Below are 18466 nucleotides of genomic sequence, written 5' to 3' on the forward strand. Positions count from 1 at the left end.
AACAGGCCTTAAAGGACTTATATTACTGAAGAGAATGGTTTTTCACAAATTGACCCAAAGATATGTAAATTCATTATGTTTTCTTTTGTGTAATTAGAGAAGATCATCATAGGAAACTGAATACAAAATAATTCAGTACATCCTTATCAGAATAGGAATAAGGGCTTGCTCTTGGCTGCCGAGGCTTAAGTCTCAGTTTGCAAAACCAGGCTATATCGAACTGGAGGGGCACAGAATGAGGCAGTCAGGTGTGCAGTAGCAGTGTGGTCCTACTCTCACTGTTCAGATTCAGACACCTGACGATGGTCAAGCTAGTTAAACATGGATTTCTTGGGTGTGCCTCGCTATTCTCATGTTCTCCCCATGGTTCCAGTAGATAACATACAGGTTAATACGAACAGGAAGCTCATAAGGCATGTGAACAAGCAGACCCAGTGTGAAGTTACGATCATCACTACTCTCTTACCAAATATCCCAGTGCCCCATGGAGGATATGTTTCCATGGAAACTATTAGTCCTCAACTATGCTGAAACCAAGCTTCAGGGAGCTTAAACTGAGTCTACAGTTTGTAAATGTATACTCAACAAATAAAGCAAATTTACTTATTTTTAAAAGTATCAAAAACAACTCTAAGGACAAAAACAGATCAGGATTGGCAGGGACTGGGATGGGGAGAGGAGCTTATTACAAAGCGACACGGGGTAATTTTAAAGTGTGAAAGAGTTGTTCTATTATTTGTACATTAAAAACAGTAAATTTTAGGGAAAGTAAATTTTATCTTAGTAGAAGTAACTAGTGTATGGGAGTTTTGAGGTGACTGGTGTACTTTCAAGATATCCCGGTAAAGAACAATACACATCCCCATAGTAAATGGGCATGTTCCACTGCCCCATGACAGGCATTGACTGAGAAGAGCTGATTCTTTCAGTGAACTGTGAGCAAGAAGAAAGCTCAGAAGAAAGCAAGAAGAAAGATAATGACTTTCTGAGTCTACAACAGACACATGCAATATACATATATAAGCAAGAAAGGCTGAAATAACATAAATTCTCATCCAACACTGTCAGCCACACCAAAGCCTTCTGTTTCAGGTCTGCTTGGAAAAAGATATAAAAGCAGATGCCTAACACCTTAAGACACCTTAGAGACCATGTATCAAACCTGCTGATTGCAACATTCTCTCCAAATTCACAAAGACAGAACACTTTTTTTTTGTTTGTTTTTGAAACGGAGTCTCGCTCTGTCGCCCACGCTGGAGTGCAGTGACCGGATCTCGGCTCACTGCAAGCTCCGCCTCCCGGGTTCTCACGCCATTCTCCTGCCTCAGCCTCCTGAGTAGCTGGGACTACAGGCGCCGGCCACCACGCCCGGCTAATTTTTTGTATTTTTAGCAGAAATGGGGTTTCACCGTGTTAGCCAGAATGGTCTCGATCTCCTGACCTTGTGATCCACCCACCTCGGCCTCCCAAAGTGCTAGGATTACAGGCGTGAGCCACCGCGCCCGGCCAACACTTTGATATCTACTTTCAGCGGAAGAAACACTAGTTTTATCATTTCCTTGTAAACCTATGCAGGTTCAATTTATTTCATTCTGGTAACTTTGTGATGAGTATGAGAACTGGCAATAGATGGCTTAATGTGCCTTGAGATCAAATTTTGATTGGAAAATATTCATTGAAAAATTTAACTGGAAAACCAACTTTAATGTTTATTTTCTTTGTGTCATCCTTGTGCTTCCCAGATTAGCTACTTTGCATCCAGAGAAGTGAAAACAAAGATAAGCAAAGTGGCTATCACTCTGTGACATCACAGTCAATGAGGAGTGCTGGTGTTGGACCCATGATTCCCGACCACAATTCTCAGGAGAAGGCAAAGGAGAGTCACATGGCAAGTAAATGTGGTAGACACCGAGCAGGATCCTCTCTCTCAGTTTCTCTTTCTCTCCCATAGAAAAGTAGGGCTGGCCGGGCACAATGGTTCATGCCTGTAAACTTTGGGATGCCGAGGCGGGTGGATCACCTGAGGTCAGGAGTTTGAGACCAGCCTGACCAACATGGAGAAACCCCATCTCTCCTAAAAAATACAAAAATAAGCCAGGCGTGGTGGTGGGTGCTATAATCTCAGCTACTCGGGAGGCTGAGGCAGGAGAATCACTTGAACCTGGGAGGCAGAGGTTGCAGTGAGCTGAGATCGCACCATTGCACTCTAGGCTGGGCAGCAAGAGCAAAACTCCATCTCAAAAAAAAAAAAAAAAAAAAGTAGGGCTGCCAAGTACAGTGGGTTATGCCTGTAATTCCAGCGCTTTGGGAGGCTGACGTGAGAGTATCACCTGAACCCAGGAGTTCCAGACCAGTCTGGGCAACATCACAAGACCCCATCTCTACAAAAAATAAAAAATTAGCCAGCATGGTTGCACGCACCTGTGGTCCCAGCTATTTGGGAAGCTAAAGTGGGAAGATGGCTTGAGACCACAAGGTCAAGGCTGCAGTGAGCTATGATCATGCCACTGCACTCCAGCCTGGGCAAGAGACATTCTGTCTTAAAACAAAAAAAAAAAAAAGTAGGGCTAATAAAATTTACAAAAGAATATAGCTTAAAATTGGGGCAGAGTCAATAAAGTCTAAGATTACAGGCCTGTATTGGGAAAGGTAACTGTGATTTAGGAAAAAGGATCTAGAAGGTTAAAAATAAATAAATAACGCTGCTCAAATAGCTTCTATAATGGGCTAGAGAAAAAAGGAGGTTTGCTCCTCCCTTGTGCCCTCGCTTTAGATAAAGCTACACTTAAAAACTGACTTCAGCATGGCTGCTAAATTCCTTTGGCACAAACTCCCTGAGTCTCTGAGACCTATTTTCCACAGAAATGCTAGTTGGGAGTTTCAGTCAGGATTAATTTAGATTTTTTTAAATACTTACATGTATCAGAATCATTCATCGAGGGGAAGTTCTGATATATCCATTCCCAGAATTCTCTTAAGACATCTGGTCTCATTAGAAGATCAAATAGATCCTCCAGATTCATTAGCTGTTTAACAAAGTGGGAATTATTTTCTCACTGCTCTTATGTTTGTGAGATATTCAAGACACAGGTGGAAAAAAATAACTGAAAAAAAAAAGTCAATCTTCTTGACTCACAAGGACAGCTCTTTCAGCAGAATACAAAAGTCTGGAATTAGCTCTTAATTTCTAAAAACACAAGGAAACAGCCAAGAGCATAGGTCACTTAACAGATTTGGTTTAAAGATCAAAAAATTTTATAATTAGTGGTTCACCTATCACCCGGTTACAATCCTGTGTTCTCTTTTTTTTATGGACAGTTTCATGAATACGTGTGTCATCTTTGTGCAGGGGGTCATGCTAATCTCTGTATGTTTCCAATTTTATTGTATGTGCCACCAAAGTGAGCACCCTGCATTCTCTTTCTGCTATCTCAACAAGCATACATAACAAGAAACTTATACTGAACATGCCCAGCCTCTGGTAGAGCACAGGATATAATCCTGTTTGGCTGCTTTAACTGCAGAGCACAGCCCATATGCTGTCACTGAACCAGATTCTCCAGGAGAGTAAACTACCCACAGAGGGTAAGGCACTAGAGAATGCTTCAGAAACTCTTTCAAGGCCCAGAAGTGCTGAATCCACTGTACTGAATGATACCCCAGGGGCCTGAAAGAATTATCGTAGCTTTTTTAAGTGTCTCATTCACTCCCAGGGGGTCATCTGGACTCAGGGAAAATCTGTCTCACTGATTATTAGTGATTTGGTAATTGGATGGTAGTGATGGACTTCTGATAACCTCGAGATTTGCTTTAGCTTCACTGGCAAAGGACTGTGTTTTTTTTGGAGTCAAAGGTTACACTGTCTATTTGTGTGTGTGTGTGTGTGTGTGTGTGTGTGTGTGTGCATGCGTACGCGCACTGGGGGGGATGAGGGAATGCACACAAGAGGACTGCTTCTTTGAACCTGAATCTACCAGTCCCAGTTCTGCCATTCAGTAGCTGTATAATCCTAGGCAGATTACATTCCCTTCTGCCTCAGTTTCTTCATATGTAAAAAGAAGTGGGGTCAAATGATCTCAAACATCTCTTCTAGTTCTGAAAAACCTTGTGATTTCTAGGCAATAAGTATCTTTTGATGCACATCTGCTGTTGCAAAAGCTACAAGTTTCAGAGTATTAATTTCATCTTTCTCAAGCCATTATTTTGGATGAAGACCAGAATTGTCCTTTATAAGTGTGTTAAAAAAACAGAGCAGCTCACTTATATGTGTCCTCTACCCTTTTCCCTTTCATCTTCCAGCTCTGAAATTCCATGGTTTCTATGAGAGTTGGGGAGTTGTAATTTCCTCTTTTTCATTCCAATATTTTGAATGAAAACCAGAATATCTTTTTTTACACCTTGTAGATGTATAGAAAAACAAAACAACCCACCAAATTTCCTGGCCCTACTGTTCCCTTAACTAGCAAACAAATGAAATCGGTATTCTCTTTTTTTCCTACATGGTAGAGAGTGTAATTTGTCCTGAGAGAGTGAGCAAGAGGTCATTTCAAAATTGCCTAATTAGGAGCAAATATGTGACTTTTCATCTTTGGGTTTTAGAGGTATAAAAAAACTGTCCAATAAGTATATCACTTGATAGGTAATTTGCTGTCAAGTTACCAAGGACAGATATTTAATGAATAAGACAGGCACAATGGCTCCTGTCTGTAATCCCAGCACTTTGGAAAGCCAAGGCAGGAGGATTGCTTGAGCCCAGGAGTTTAAGACTAGCCTGGGCAACATAGTGAGACCCCTGTCTCTACAAAAATAATTAAAATCAAATTGAAAGAAAAAGAGCATTTATCTTCCTAAACGGTATTTTAAAATTACAACCTTTACAGAAAGATAGGGTGGGGACTCAGACTGTGGGTTTCAAGGACGTCTTATAGGCCATGCCAGGAGGAAGAGACCTTTTTTTCAGAGTTATTATCCTTAATCGTAGCAGGTAGGCAATGCCAATGGATGGCCGATAAAACCTCCTCTATAGCAGCAAGGTTTCCTGCAGGTCATGCCTCATTAATGGGCCGTGAAATCAATTTAGTGAGTCGTGACCAGAATTTTGTAAAAAACAAAAAATAAATTAGACTAAATTAGAATACATAGAAAACATCAGAGTGCATCACTTGTAGGTTATGTACTATCTGGTGAAACTTTGGTTTAGTTGTGTGTATGTGTCTGTGTGTTTGTGCATCTCTGCGTGTGTGCGCCCGTGTGATGTGTTTGGTATGCTATGTCCCACCCACTGTAAAATACATTTCCTACTGCAGGTCACGGTTAAAAAATTTGAAAGCCACAGCCCTACAGATGTCTCAAGGCTGGCTTCAAATGAGTTGGTTTGCTTTCTGACAAAGTAAATTTATAAATGAAAAGAAAAGGAATTCTTCCAAATGTCAATAGTCACCTCCCAACTTTCTACTGAAACTATCCTTAAGTCTTTCTGAATTCTACTCTTTGTTCACTGAAAAATACTTGAATCACTCCTGTTTAATGTAAGCTGAAGGCAAACTGTGAAGTGGGTCAAAATTATCTTTCTCTTCTGGGAGCATCTCCCACCCCTTGTAGATGACCCTCATGTTTGTAGTTTTTTCCTTTTTCCTTTTTCATAATTTATGAAAGACTGATAAATGCATTAAACAACACCATAATTGATTGAAAATGCTTTTATATGCCCCATTCTCAAAGATATTTATATTTTAGCCAAATATTTAACCTCATGCTATATAAAAAAGCTCACTGTAAAATTTATCTGCAGGAGGGAAAAGAGAGGAATAGTGGAAAAAGCAAATCTTCCCAGCCTTCTTAATGCCTTACCTGCCGATAGCTATATTTACTTCATAATGTTTCCTTTTTACATGAAAGTCATATGCATTATTTCTTTCCTTGTTGATTTGTAAAATACTATTTTTTTTCTCTGCAGCTGTCTTTATTTTTTAAAATAATTATTTATGAAACTGTCTTATTATAAACTCTGAGAGGAAACATGTTGCTTTATTCAACGTTATATTTACCTTATGCCCAACTTACCACTTGGCCAATTTTAGGTCCTTAATTAGTACTGATTAAAAACTTAATTATAATACAATCATACTACTCTATAACACATGTAATAGTTTTTGCCAATGTTAAACTAAGAGACTACAATTACATGTTTTTGATCCTGAATATAAAAATTATGTAGATTCTGCACATTTTTCATAAAACAGCAATGATAATATCAATTTAAAACAACACCACTTATTGAGTATGTAGTATATGCCATACTCCCGTACTGGGTACTTAATCTACATATTCTCATTTTCCTTTGAAAACCTCCTCAATATAAGCACTGTTACATCTATGCTCCCAATACTCCTCCACAAACACCACATATGCAAGTTACACATGAGAAAAACCAAGGCTCAGAGAGTCTAACAACCTGCCTATGAAGACATCATTATTAAGGGGTTAAGATAGAGTTCAGATCAAGTTCATTTGATTGTAAAAAGTCTGTTTTTCCTCGTTTTTACATTACCTAACCTTTCAACGGTATCTAAAATTATCATTTAAATTTTCATTTTCAAATACTTTACCTGTTCTATGAAGGACAGTTTTGAATGTAAGAATATCAGGAAAGTGTTGGCGTGGTTTGTTTTTTCATGAAAAATGTTCTGATTATCATAAAGTGGTTACAGACACTAACACATACTCGGAAAAGATCTGGCCTAATTGTGCTAACACAGTGCGTTCTGCTTGCCCTTTGCAGCCTGAGGTATCCTTCAGCCATTTTTAAGTGTGGCAATAAAGGACATGGGAATAAAGAGCTGGATGTGTCCACAGTCTTAACAGCGTGCTGATGGAATTTTATCAACTTATTTAGGTCTGTTCAGGTAACTTTTTTGCTTCCATGTACAAAGAGCAGTGCTTAATGTAGACTGCTATGAAAGCATTATTTTCCATTTGCATGGCTTCCACATTCCCCAGACCATCTACTTACACAGACGATATTTAACAGTAACTCTTAAAATTAAAAGTCGGGTTTGTATTTTCCTTCTCTCAGAAATTTTACAATCAATCTCCTGTCCTAGGTAATCACAAGCTACAGATATTTAGCAGCCACATCTCTCCCTGTGACAGCAAAAAGAAGAAATTGATTTTGTGACAAAATATACTTGGAAATCAAATCCAAGACTCACTTTTAAAATAGGAATGAAACCACTGACTACCAAATGTGTTTTGGTAGCCACTCTTAGATTCCAAACTTCTAAATAACTTTCCCACATTAATTCAGACTTAAGTTTCAGGAAATAAAATAATTATGAATTTAAACATAGATCCCTATACAAAGAAGTACTATGTTTACAATGTACCAGTCCATTAAAATCAACAAGACATAGATTATGAGAACTACAACCCAAGCCAAGTAAACTAGCACTCACCATTTGCCCATTCCCCATCCAATGACAGTAAACATCCTATTGGAATCTGCTCCGAAAACAAAGGCTTTACCAACCTAATGTCAAGGTAAACAGTAGTAAATACCTACTTGATACTACTAACCAGTGGTATAATTTTCATTCCTTAAAGTCTAAATACTACTAAATGTTGGCATTTTTTCCTTTGAAAGAAACCTTCAAGATGACACCATTATAACATAGCTCTTTACTTGGTAATGTTTAAGGAAAATCGTTTACTAGGTGCTATTTCACATTGACACATTGACTTGAAATGTTTTAAGCCACAAACCATCTGAATTAAAAGGAATACAGATATTCTACTATTTAGGAAAAAAAGCCCGAGTTTCCTGTACTTTATGTTAAATGCCACCCCCCTAAATTAAGAGCTACACAGAATCAAAGCCCCATAAAGTTAAGCTGCCATAGTCCTGAAGTCAAGGTAATAAAATTACATCTACTCTGTAAATCATACAAAGTAGAAAATTAAGGAAAACGTATTTTCAGCACCAAGAATGTATTAATTAGGAACATAGTTAGGTCTCTCTTAAAAGGGGTACTGTACGTTGTAACAGCTGGTGGCATACCTTAAGTTCTCTGAAGAAGATACTACTTCTGGCCCACTCGACAATGGAGAAGAGAGTTTGATCTGCCATTTTGCACATAAGCCCAAAGGTGCTCAGCTTTTCGTGCTTGCTTCGGTTAGCCTGCTCTTGCTGCAAATAAGCCATGATTTTAGCCTGGACTTGAGGCTCATCTGGCTCACACTTCAAAAGTTCCAGTATCAGATGTGGAATGCTTGCTGGAGAGCTGGTCTGGTAACTATCCATATACGAATAGCCCATTATGGACTCGGGTGAGCTGGTATAGGGGTCTGGGTACTCAGACTTGATGGCCCGGCTAGGAAAGTGGCCATATGTTTGGTAACCTTGCAGGCTGCCGTGAGGGGGCATTGTCATGCTAATGGGGGATGTTACAAAGGGACTTCTGTCGTAGTCTGTAGGAGGCAAGGCAGCATGGTTCAGAGGTAGGCCTTTGGAGGCAGAATGGATGTTTTGAATTGCAGAGGAAATGGTCAGGTCAGAGGGCATAGCTTGGATCACCTGAGACATGGCTTCCAGCTTAAGTCCATTGGCTCGGATGAGGGCTTTCTTCTGTTGCTTCAGGGCCCTGTCTCTCTTGTACATTGGCCCAAACTTATTCCTTCCTCCACGCATTCGGTCGGCCCTTACAGCTGTTGGGGGTGGGGTGGGGGGAAGGAAGGAAAGGTATAAATAAGGTGCAAATTATTAGCATTCTTCAGATATTTAGAAATGTAAATCGACAAGAAGTGGTATGTGTGTGGTTGTTTTCGTTACAATAGCCCACAAAGATTTCCCAAAAAACCATGTCCTCTTTATTTATGAATTCCTTCCTCCAAGTGTGTGTTGTCATCAAAAAAATATTTGACTACGTAGGGACATATTAACCCTTTTGTGGACTGAGGAGAGTTCATAATTTTTGTTAGACATAGAAATATTTCACATAGGCCTGGTGCAGTGGCTTACACCTGTAATCCCTGCACCTTGGGAGGCCAAGACGGGTGGATCACCTGAGGTCAGGAGTTCAAGACCACCCTGGCCAACATGATGAAACCCAGTCTCTACTAAAAATGCAAAATATTAGCCAGGCGTGGTGGTGGGTGCCTGTAATCCCAGCTATTCAGGAGGCTGAGACAGGAGAATCGCTTGAACCCAGGAGGTGGAGGTTGCAGTGAGCCAAGATCACACCAATGCACTCCAGCCTGGGCAATAAGAGCGAAATTCCTGTCTCAAAAAAAAAAAAGAAAAAGAAAAAGAAAATAAATATTTCACATTGCTAAGAAAGAGTATCAGTTGTTCTACTAAGAGTATATGCTTTTATTATGCCAGTTCCTTATGGAAACCCAAACTGCTTTGGGGTTTTCTTTTGCGGGGGTGTGGAATTGAGTTACCCATTTTTGGATTAAATTGTGAATACTTTCCCACAAGATACCTTCCTCCCTGAAAGCCATTTTGGCTACCTTGTTGCAATTACAAAAAGGTTGGGGACATGTTCTTCTTGGAAAATCATTTTCGCCTGGACTTGATGAGCCCACATCAGATGACGACCAGTTATTGCTTTTAATTTAAGTAGAATTGGACATAATTAAAACAAACTCATTTCAGAAGCTGTCAAGACAGTCTTTGGCCACAGTGGTGTGTGGAGTCTGCGGCCATGACTAATAAGTTAGTTAGCAGTTCCCTCTAAGTCCATAGTGGCCAATGGCAATTAGACAGAAACTAGAGACCTTTGATAGCTTGTGACATATTGAACTTGCTGGAGGTTAAGTTTTTCAGCTTTTTATCTTAGGACTAGTATCACATTAAAAATTTATTGTGAATTCTAGGTATACAGAATATTGCACAAGATTATAAAGAGTTTTTCATCTGGATGATAATTTATTGAATATTCAGTTGTTTCATATCACTCCTAAGGAAGCATGAGCATGTACTACAAGTGATTTACAATTATGAAAGCTTAATTTAAAAAAAAGAAAGAAAGTTTAATTTTTTAAGGTAAAGAAATGCAGCCTTATTATTTTTGTTGAAAAGGAATTAAATGACATGCAAAATCACAACATTTACTTATCTTCTGAGTCTCTTACTGTAGTAAGCATCTACCACAATATTTTGCTATTTGGGAAATAATAGTGATTGATAATAAGAAAATTAATAAGCATCAATTATTTCCTTTCATGATCTCTTAAAAATGATACTGACATTAACAGTCCTCATAATAACCAAAGTGGCTACCTCTATTCGGAAGAAGTGTGTTAGCTATTCAGCAGATTTATATGATTTTTTTTTTTTTTTTTTTTAGTATTTCTATCAAGTATGAGTTCCATATAACAGAAAAGTTCCAAATAAAAATAGCCTGTGCCTCATTGATCAAATAAAATGCACTCTTGTATCTAGCACCATCGGTGATATGTATCCCTTGTTATTGCTTTATTTGCAGTATATTTAATCCATGAAAAGCCAGTAGGTCAGAGGCTAGAAAGCAGCAACATACCATAGTAGTACATGAACTACAAATTATTTACAGCAGTCACATATTAACTTTACTGGCTGCCAATCTGTACATTGTAGTATAGGGTCTGCCCTTTCAACAAAGTTCAAGTGTGGTTTTTGAGGAGCCACTTTCTTGTTCTTGTCAAATCTTTGCTAATGATTTAATAGTTCATTATTTTTCATGTTTCCTGATTCTCAATTTTTTATTTTGCAGCCTCAGTCATTATCTTTTAAAAAAATAGATTTCTACACTACCAAAAATATCCTACATGAGAAACTCCTTTTCACCATTAAAGGCTTTAACTCTTGCTTAAGAATCATGAAATTAGTAGTTAACACTTATGACAAGCACACCTATTTTAAAAAGGATTGAAATCAAACTTTTCCTAGGGTATCTTGATTTAAAAACTTAAACGATATTTTACTTTTAATAGTTTTACAAATTATTCTTGTTTTCAGTTGGATTGTTTTAGTCTTATTTTCATAACCTGATCTTTTTTCCTTTTTTGTGTCAAATGAATCTGCTCCCCAAACTAAAAAAAAGGGGGGTTGGGGGGAAAGACAACTAATATTTTAATTTTCTTCCTAGTAGATGTCAGCATGATTAAATGAGACTCAGACTATTCTGCAGACGAAACAGAGAAAGATCTTACAGTATTGTCAGTAGTGTTAAAATGCTAGGAAAATAATGTTACCATGCTATAAGTACAATGTTGTTTTAAAGTCCATGTTGTTGGAGAGTTTTAATAGGCAGTAGTCTTTAGAAGAATCTTACCTTCTAGCTTCATTCCAACACTTAGACATTTTTGAAAACGACAGTAAGGACAACGCTTTCTCTGTGTTTTGTCAATTTGGCAGTTCTGGTTTTCTATACATGTGTACCTTTTATTATTTTGGACTGTTCGCTTAAAAAATCCCTATAAGACAGAGAAAATAGTGAGACGTATTATAAATCTAACATCCGTCTTTTCCATTGTTTCATTTTAAGAAAATCACCAGTAAATCCTTTCATTGCACTATTTGAGCCCTTATGTGGTTCTGTGGTTTATTTTACATTTCAGCAACATCAACCTTCCCAAACTGTGCCAGGCCATGGTGGAGATTTTTCTGGTATCAGTTATATTCTTGAAGAATTAAGTCAAATCTCGGGGAGATTTGGCTACACACCATTTCATCCCAACAGTCAGAAAAAATACAATCTATATTGATCAATTTTTTAAAAAATCTGTTTTCCTATTATCCCACGTGTTCCAGATAGGGGTACTCATAAAGTTCTGGCATTGTTTTTAAGTAGTCTGATATAATTTCAGTGATAAACCATTGAAAAATGCCAGTGGAAAAAACTGAATAGCAAAACACCTCAGATTTTTTTTTTTTTTTGGTTAACAAATGTCAACACTGGATAGTTAAAAGCAAAAGGATTTAAAGAGTAAAATGGGAAAATGCTCATAATTCCACTGGAATACATTCAAATATGGGGACTGTTTTTAAAAAGGCGAAACTAATGGAAAGAAAAAGCATGTATCACAGATAGCTGAATTGTAGCACACAGGGTATGTGCTTTCCTTATATTTTATATAAAAGAGTTAATCAAAAATAAAATGTGTGGCTTTATAACATAATAAGAGCTTTACCAGGATAGTATTCATATTTAACCTACTCGCCACAAAGAGAAACATTCTTACTTTGTTATAGAGAATGGAGGGATTTTCCTGGTGGTGGTTTAAGTAATTGTACTGAGTTTTCCACTTAAAAACAAAAACAAACAAACAAACAAAAAACTTTGAAAACTAGTGAATACTGAATTTACTGGGAATATATTAAAAAGTTCTGAGATAAATTCTTAAAGTATAATTTATATTAACAATATAGCATATTTTACATATTAAAATCCATGTATTTAAATAGGTTATATGATATATTTGTAAAAATTATTATATTAAAAACTAAAATCTGATTTCTTGGTCTTTATGATATAAATTTCAAAAAAATCCTTAAAATTATTTTGGAATAAATCAAGATGAAATCACACTGTTGGGAATTTAGGCTTTTATGTCTGTGGATAAAAAATGTTTAGACTTGTAGCACAGAAATACTCTGAAGTTAAAATGTATTTGGGAAATACTTTGTCATATTCCCTCTCAAGAACAACGATGCTTTAAATATATATAAATCAAGCAAAATCAATATTTAGGACTGTTAGAAATGGAAGTCTTTCTACAGCTGTATCACTTTACTACAATGAAGTATTTTAGAACCATAAGACTGGCAAAGTTTTCTAAACAGCATAAATTTCTTTGCCTTTTGAACTAAATCAGACACACACTTTTAAGAATCATCTCCCTAAGACTTTCTTTCTCCCTCTGTCATTTTTAGTTGAGTCTTTAAAAAGGAAGCCTAAATTTAGCTTAAAAAAAGTAATCCACTGGTTTATCTTGGTGTTGGACATTATATTTTTCAGGTAGCAATGTGTGAGCAAACCTTGCAGCTTTCACAGGTGAGGAGCCCATAATGGTACCCAGACACTTTATCTCCACACACGGGACAAAGCTCTTCCAGATCTTCATCATAGGAGTAATTCACCATTTTAAATTGAGACACTGAAACAAAAAGAGAAATGTATACACATATTCAATTAATTTACATGTAGGTGTTAATCCCGCAACAGAAAGCATTTTGGTGATTGCTGGGCAAATATCACATGGTAAAATATAAAATTAAAACAATTTTTAGCAAGGTCTTACTGAACTATTTTTACAAGTAAAACATCTTTTGCCATCCATGAGCATGCACCTTATACAATTCCATGTGCCACAAACAATTCCAACTTCTTCTATTAACATTTTAAACTGACCACTTTTAAACACAAGTCTCATAACTCCACAAAGCAACAAATAGAGAAATGAATTGCATAAAGTAACAGTTTCGAATTTCTTTTAAATCCCTATGAAGTTAAGTTCCAAAATGTCACCTTCGCCTAAGGTAGAGAAACAAGCGCAGGCTTTATTCCCTCTCTCTTGAAGTGGTTTGCTGCAAGTGCACCTTGCTTACAGAGACAGCAGCACCAATTTGCAAACTCTGTCCGACAGAGAAACTGAAGCCCCAGAAACCCGCTTCTCAGGAGCAGCCCACTTGAACTAAACAACCTGAGGCTCCCAACGTTCAGATCTGTTAGAATAATCGAAACATTCAGTTCCGTATTGACAGTACTTTTCTATTCTGGATACTTTCATCTCCTCACGTTTGAAAATCTGTGAAAATAAAAGGAAGGAAAAAGAAAATAGAGGACGCCCGTACGGGGAAAAATACCAGAAGAGTAAAAGGCACACGGGAGGGTTTTGGTTTCAAAGTATTGAAGCCCTGTAATGAACCTCACATGTTTCCGATCATCATAGCAAAATATAAACACCTCGAGATCGCCCTGTTAAAGTTAAACAGAAATCAGGCCGCGACGACGCGCGGCTCGGCTCACTGCCGGGATCGGGTAACCGCCTTGCTCCGGACGCAGACCCGCGAAGGCGTCTTCGCAGCTGAAAAGATGACAAACTATGCACAGGAAGGGCAGTGACCAGGAGACCCCAGGAAGTGCCTGATCCGGTATTTCCCGGAGACTCCACATCCACACAGGTCAAGTATGGGAGCGCGGGGCGCGGGTGGGCGGGCACCCGCAGGTCTGCGCAGCCGGGACCGTGCCCGCATTCCCCTGGGCACTCTTCGGCCAAACCCGTGGACGCACCAGGCTCTCGCCCAGGCTCTACCTCCTGCTACCCAACGGCGCACAAACACGAAGCCGAGTTTGTTTTAAGTTAATCAGTGGCGTTTGCAGGGGGTGGGGCAGGTGGGGGATGGGAAACCCACGGCCGGACAGAAGTTTCCTCTGATTTGTTTACCAAAAAGGAAAGAGAAATAGCCCCCACCCCATCGCCAAAGTCCTCGGCCACAGTATCGCCGCAGTGATGACTTATTCTTTTGAAAATAAAGTTTTTTTTTTCTCTTTGGTTCCCGAGCGCTTCGGTCGAAAAGGGCCGTCGAGGGGGTCACTTGCAGCGCTGCGGCTCAGGACTGCGCGCAGACCCGCAGAGTTGACGCGTCTCTTCCTGGGACACAGAGCCCTAGGGTGGGGCTTACAGGGGAGTGAGTTAACCAGAGTTTGGGAAAATTTCGAGAAAAGAGGCTCCAGAGGAGGCAGGACCCTGCTTTCGTGAAATATTAATAAAGGGATGCTAGGCGCGGTCCTCCCAGCAGTACCAGCCTGAATCCCAGCCCCAAGAGACCCCCGCCTAGGGTTTTAGGAACCTGGGGGTTTGGGAAGGGCCGAGGGTTCAGAAATTCCTTTATAGCCCCTAGACATTGATCGCTCTCCTAACAATCGCGATGACAGTCTTGAGGCATGTTTTAGGAATAAGGCGAACAGCGCACTTTCCCAAGTGTGATCTTTTCTACCTCCCCTTCCCCCAACAAAGTAAACTCTAACTTTACACCAAAGGGGCACAGATAGGTAACTGCTTTCAGAGGGACTCCGTGCCTACCTCGGGGACCCGACATCGAAAAAAGACCGAGGGATGAGGTAGAGACCCTCTTGAAAAAACCCAAAGACAGAGGCCGAGTAGGGAGACGCTGCTGTGTGAGGCCTGGGCACCTTTCAGAATTTCCCAGGTGCCCTGGTGCAGCCGACGTAGGCGTTTGGGGAAGCGAACCCATCGGGGCAAAGAAGCGCCCACACTCTTCCCCAGTTTCGGTCTAGAGAAAGAACGGACGGCCGTGCCTTGGAAAGCTGGGGCCTCAGAGAGGAGCACAAAGTTCCCTCAAAGTTGGGCGCGCTGCGCTGTCCCGGGGCTAAGTTGTGAATCGTCTTTCTGGGCTCCCCCACGAGTCGGACTACCGAGGCGTCCCAGGTGGGAAACAGAGCAAGCAAGAGAATGGGGTCCCCATCCCCACGGGCTCCTCCCAACAGGCAGGCCTCTAGTCTCCGACGAAGCCTTGCCCCGCGCGTCCCATGCTGATTTCGAACCATAGGCTGAGGGAGTGGCGACTTCTGAGCCCAGGCACCAAAGAAAAACTACTTCTCTGGTTTGGGGGCAGTACGTAGTGTGTACAGAAGACCCCTCTCGAACTTTCCAAAGAAAACGTTACCAATAACATTTCTCTCTCCGCTCTCAAAATAAGCCTCTGGTTTCTCCCGCCAGAACAAGAAGCAGAAACTTTCCTTTTGGAGCCAAGAACCGTGCCGGCCTCACCCAGCGACCCCAAGGGTAGGCGCTCTCCGGAGCTGCCGGCTGAGGCCCCCAGCTCAGCCCTCCCCGCGCCACTTCCCCGATGCCTCACACTAAGCTGGAATTCCAGGTGCCCAGAAGAAAGCCTGCTTTGGACCAGCCGGGTTCCCATAGCAGCCAGACCCACAGGTCAGCCTCTGGGGCCTCAGCTCCCGGGGACTCTCACAGCCCTACCTAGAGGCCTGGAGAGACCCCAGGATGACCGATGGGGTAACGGATCACACCCGCACGGCGCACGCCCTCCAGCTACGTATTTTCCCCTCCGCGGTAGGGCGACGACAGGTCCCCGGGCCTGAGCGCCCGGGCGCGCCGCCCACTCAGCACCGCAGAGTGCACAGCCCTGAACTCTGCTCTCAACACCTCCCAGCCCTTTCAAGTTCGCGCAAGGGGATGGCAGGAAGCGTTCCGGGATCACAGGCCCGCCGGCCCGCACATCCTGCACCCTGGAAGGGGCGAGGATGGAAGAGCACCGGTGACTTTTCCTAGCATTGTTCCCTCCCCGGCCCAGAGCAAATGAGATAAACTTCTGAAGGGCTTAATACAAGCCAGATCTAGAGTTGCTATTTTGGAATGCGGAGAAAATATAGCCAGCGGGATTTGTTTTTTGTTGGCAATCAAGAGCTGGGAAAACGAATGGGACTTCCATATTTTCAGATTTCAGATTTTATAAGGGGGCAATAAACGAACCACTGCCCACCCCCCCACCCAACTCACTCAGCACTACGCGTACAGGGGATGGGGTTGGGGTAACTTGTTCCCTTCATTTCTGCCAGCAGTTTTGAATTGTCCAAATCCGAGCTGGCTACGGGTGCCTCCTGGGCTTTTGGAGTGGTCACATGCATTCTAATACCGGTAAGACAATCCTTTCGGGGGTCACCTCTTTCTGTAGTTGACTCTCCTAGACTGGGTCGCCTCCCTCCACACAAGAGTACTGGTTGAAGTACAGCACAAACCAATTCCAATGACGGAGAACCTGTTCGGGCGTCCAGTGAGCCGTTCCATTTCTTAGAATGATCTTACTATTCTAAAGTACCTTTAGCCTGAAGCTGCCCTGCTTGGGTTGCCATAGAGCTGGAAGCCTCTCTTTCCTTAATTAGAAGCGGCCAATTAGACGTTGCTTGGACAAACCTCTGCCCCACATTGTTCAAGAGCCATAAACTTTTATGCCTGCACCTGGGGAGGGGGCTTGACTCCCGCGCCTGCGAGCGCCCAGCGGGGCTACTCCCGCGCCCGCGCGGGGCGGGAGGCTGAAGCCTGCAGGGCGAGCCCGGGGGTGGGGAAGCCGCGGGAGCCGGAGCGCCGCGCGGCGCCTCCTTACCTTGCATGTTTTCCGGCATCTGGCCCTGTTCCCCATGCGATCGAGCCAGTCCCAGGGCTTCCGTCTCCACTTTGGGCAGCATGACAAGGCGACCGCGGGCGGGGACGGGGGATCCGTGTCGGTCCGGAAGCCCAGCACCTGGACACGGGCAGCACAGATTCAACTCCGGCGAAAAGAAGGAAGGCGCGACCGGGGTGCCCGCTCACCCAACCCTCTCGCCTCGCCAGAGCGTGCCTCCGCCTCCTCGGGGCTGCCGGGCAGGACCTCTGAGCCCTGTCCGGTCTCACAGCTCCGGAGCCGCCTCCGAGCTGCGAGGAGGAGGTCGGGGTTAAGAAAGGAGGCGAGGAAGACAGCTTCCCGGCACTCTGGCTCGGCTCCGCAAGGGCGCAGGCGGCGGCGGTGGCGGCGAGGACGCAGCTGCCCGGGGCGCGGAGCGGTGAACCGCCGAGCTCCCGGCGGGCAGCGAAGGCGACCGCGGGGCTGCTATTGCCGCCTCGGCTGTGCCGCTGCCACTGCTCCCGGACGGCTCGGGCGACTCCTTCCCCTCCCTCCACCGCCCGCTGGCTCAGGATCGGCAGGGGTCTCTCTCCTCTTTCTCTCGCCTCCCTTCTCTCTCCCCTCCTCTCCGCCCCTTCCCCCTATCTCTCTCTGCCTGCCTTTCGCTCACTATCGCCAAGTGTGGAGTTGTGAAGTTCCAACCTCCCTCTCCTGCCTGGTCCACTCCCCGCGCGGGTCCGAGAACGGCCCTTCCCAGCCCCGAGGGTGACGGTGCTGGGAAGGACGGGGGGAAGACGAGGGGGAGAAGGAGGTAAGTGGGGCCAGGGGTGGGGGAAAGGCTGGATTGAGGGGTGAAGACAGTGAATGGGGACGCGGGTTCCGGACTCAGGTCGGACCCTAGCCGCCAGCCAATAAGGATGAGGCTCAGGCTCCAGTCCCCCGGCCTGCCCCAACCTCTTCACCCCGCCTCGCCCCCTCCCACCCCACCCTGGCCCGGGGCGGGGGGGGATGTAAATGCAGCCGGGTCTTACAGCTAGTCAGAAGCGACCTCTGTCTGAGCGTGGCGGAGAAGGAGAAGCAGCCAGAGCGGCAATTTCCTCCAGCTGAGGGGAAGCAAGAAGGGATGGGGGCGCGTGTGGGCGTGTGCCCTAGCTAGTGTGTCGGATGAGGAGATGAAGGGGAGTTAAACGCCCATTTAAATCACTGAAAGGAGAAAATTCAGCTGACCGTTCTTACGTGCAGAGTTGGTCCGCGGTCAAGGGTCCTCCAGCTTCAACTCCCCAGGGCACTGAGACCCTGGAGAGGCAACACGTGGGCCCCGGCGCCCTGAAGGGGCCG

At 43.0% G+C, this 18466-nt stretch overlaps 1 protein-coding gene and 1 non-coding gene across 7 annotated transcripts in view; both read right to left on the minus strand.

Moving 5' to 3' along the window:
- The window catches only part of NR5A2 (nuclear receptor subfamily 5 group A member 2), a 149845-nt gene that overhangs the window by 120428 nt on the left and 10951 nt on the right, over positions 1-18466 (minus strand). For 2 of the 6 annotated variants that reach the window (XM_003893344.5, XM_009190623.4), the window contains exons 2-5: positions 17132-17269; positions 13022-13140; positions 11316-11457; positions 8057-8703 (exon numbers count right to left, since the gene is read on the minus strand). In XM_003893344.5, coding sequence (XP_003893393.1) covers positions 8057-8703; positions 11316-11457; positions 13022-13140; positions 17132-17269 — 1046 coding nt within the window. Of the gene's footprint in view, positions 1-8056; positions 8704-11315; positions 11458-13021; positions 13141-13511; positions 17270-18466 lie in introns of those variants that run through there. The other 4 variants (XM_021928935.2, XM_009190656.4, XM_009190640.3 and 1 more) reach the window with 4 other exon arrangements.
- On the minus strand, positions 3305-3409 carry LOC116272043. Its single transcript, XR_004180777.1, has one exon. It is a non-coding gene; the product is annotated as a U6 spliceosomal RNA (small nuclear RNA).

This window comes from Papio anubis, chromosome 1 (genome assembly GCF_008728515.1).
Source record: "Papio anubis isolate 15944 chromosome 1, Panubis1.0, whole genome shotgun sequence".
NCBI lineage: Eukaryota > Metazoa > Chordata > Mammalia > Primates > Cercopithecidae > Papio > Papio anubis.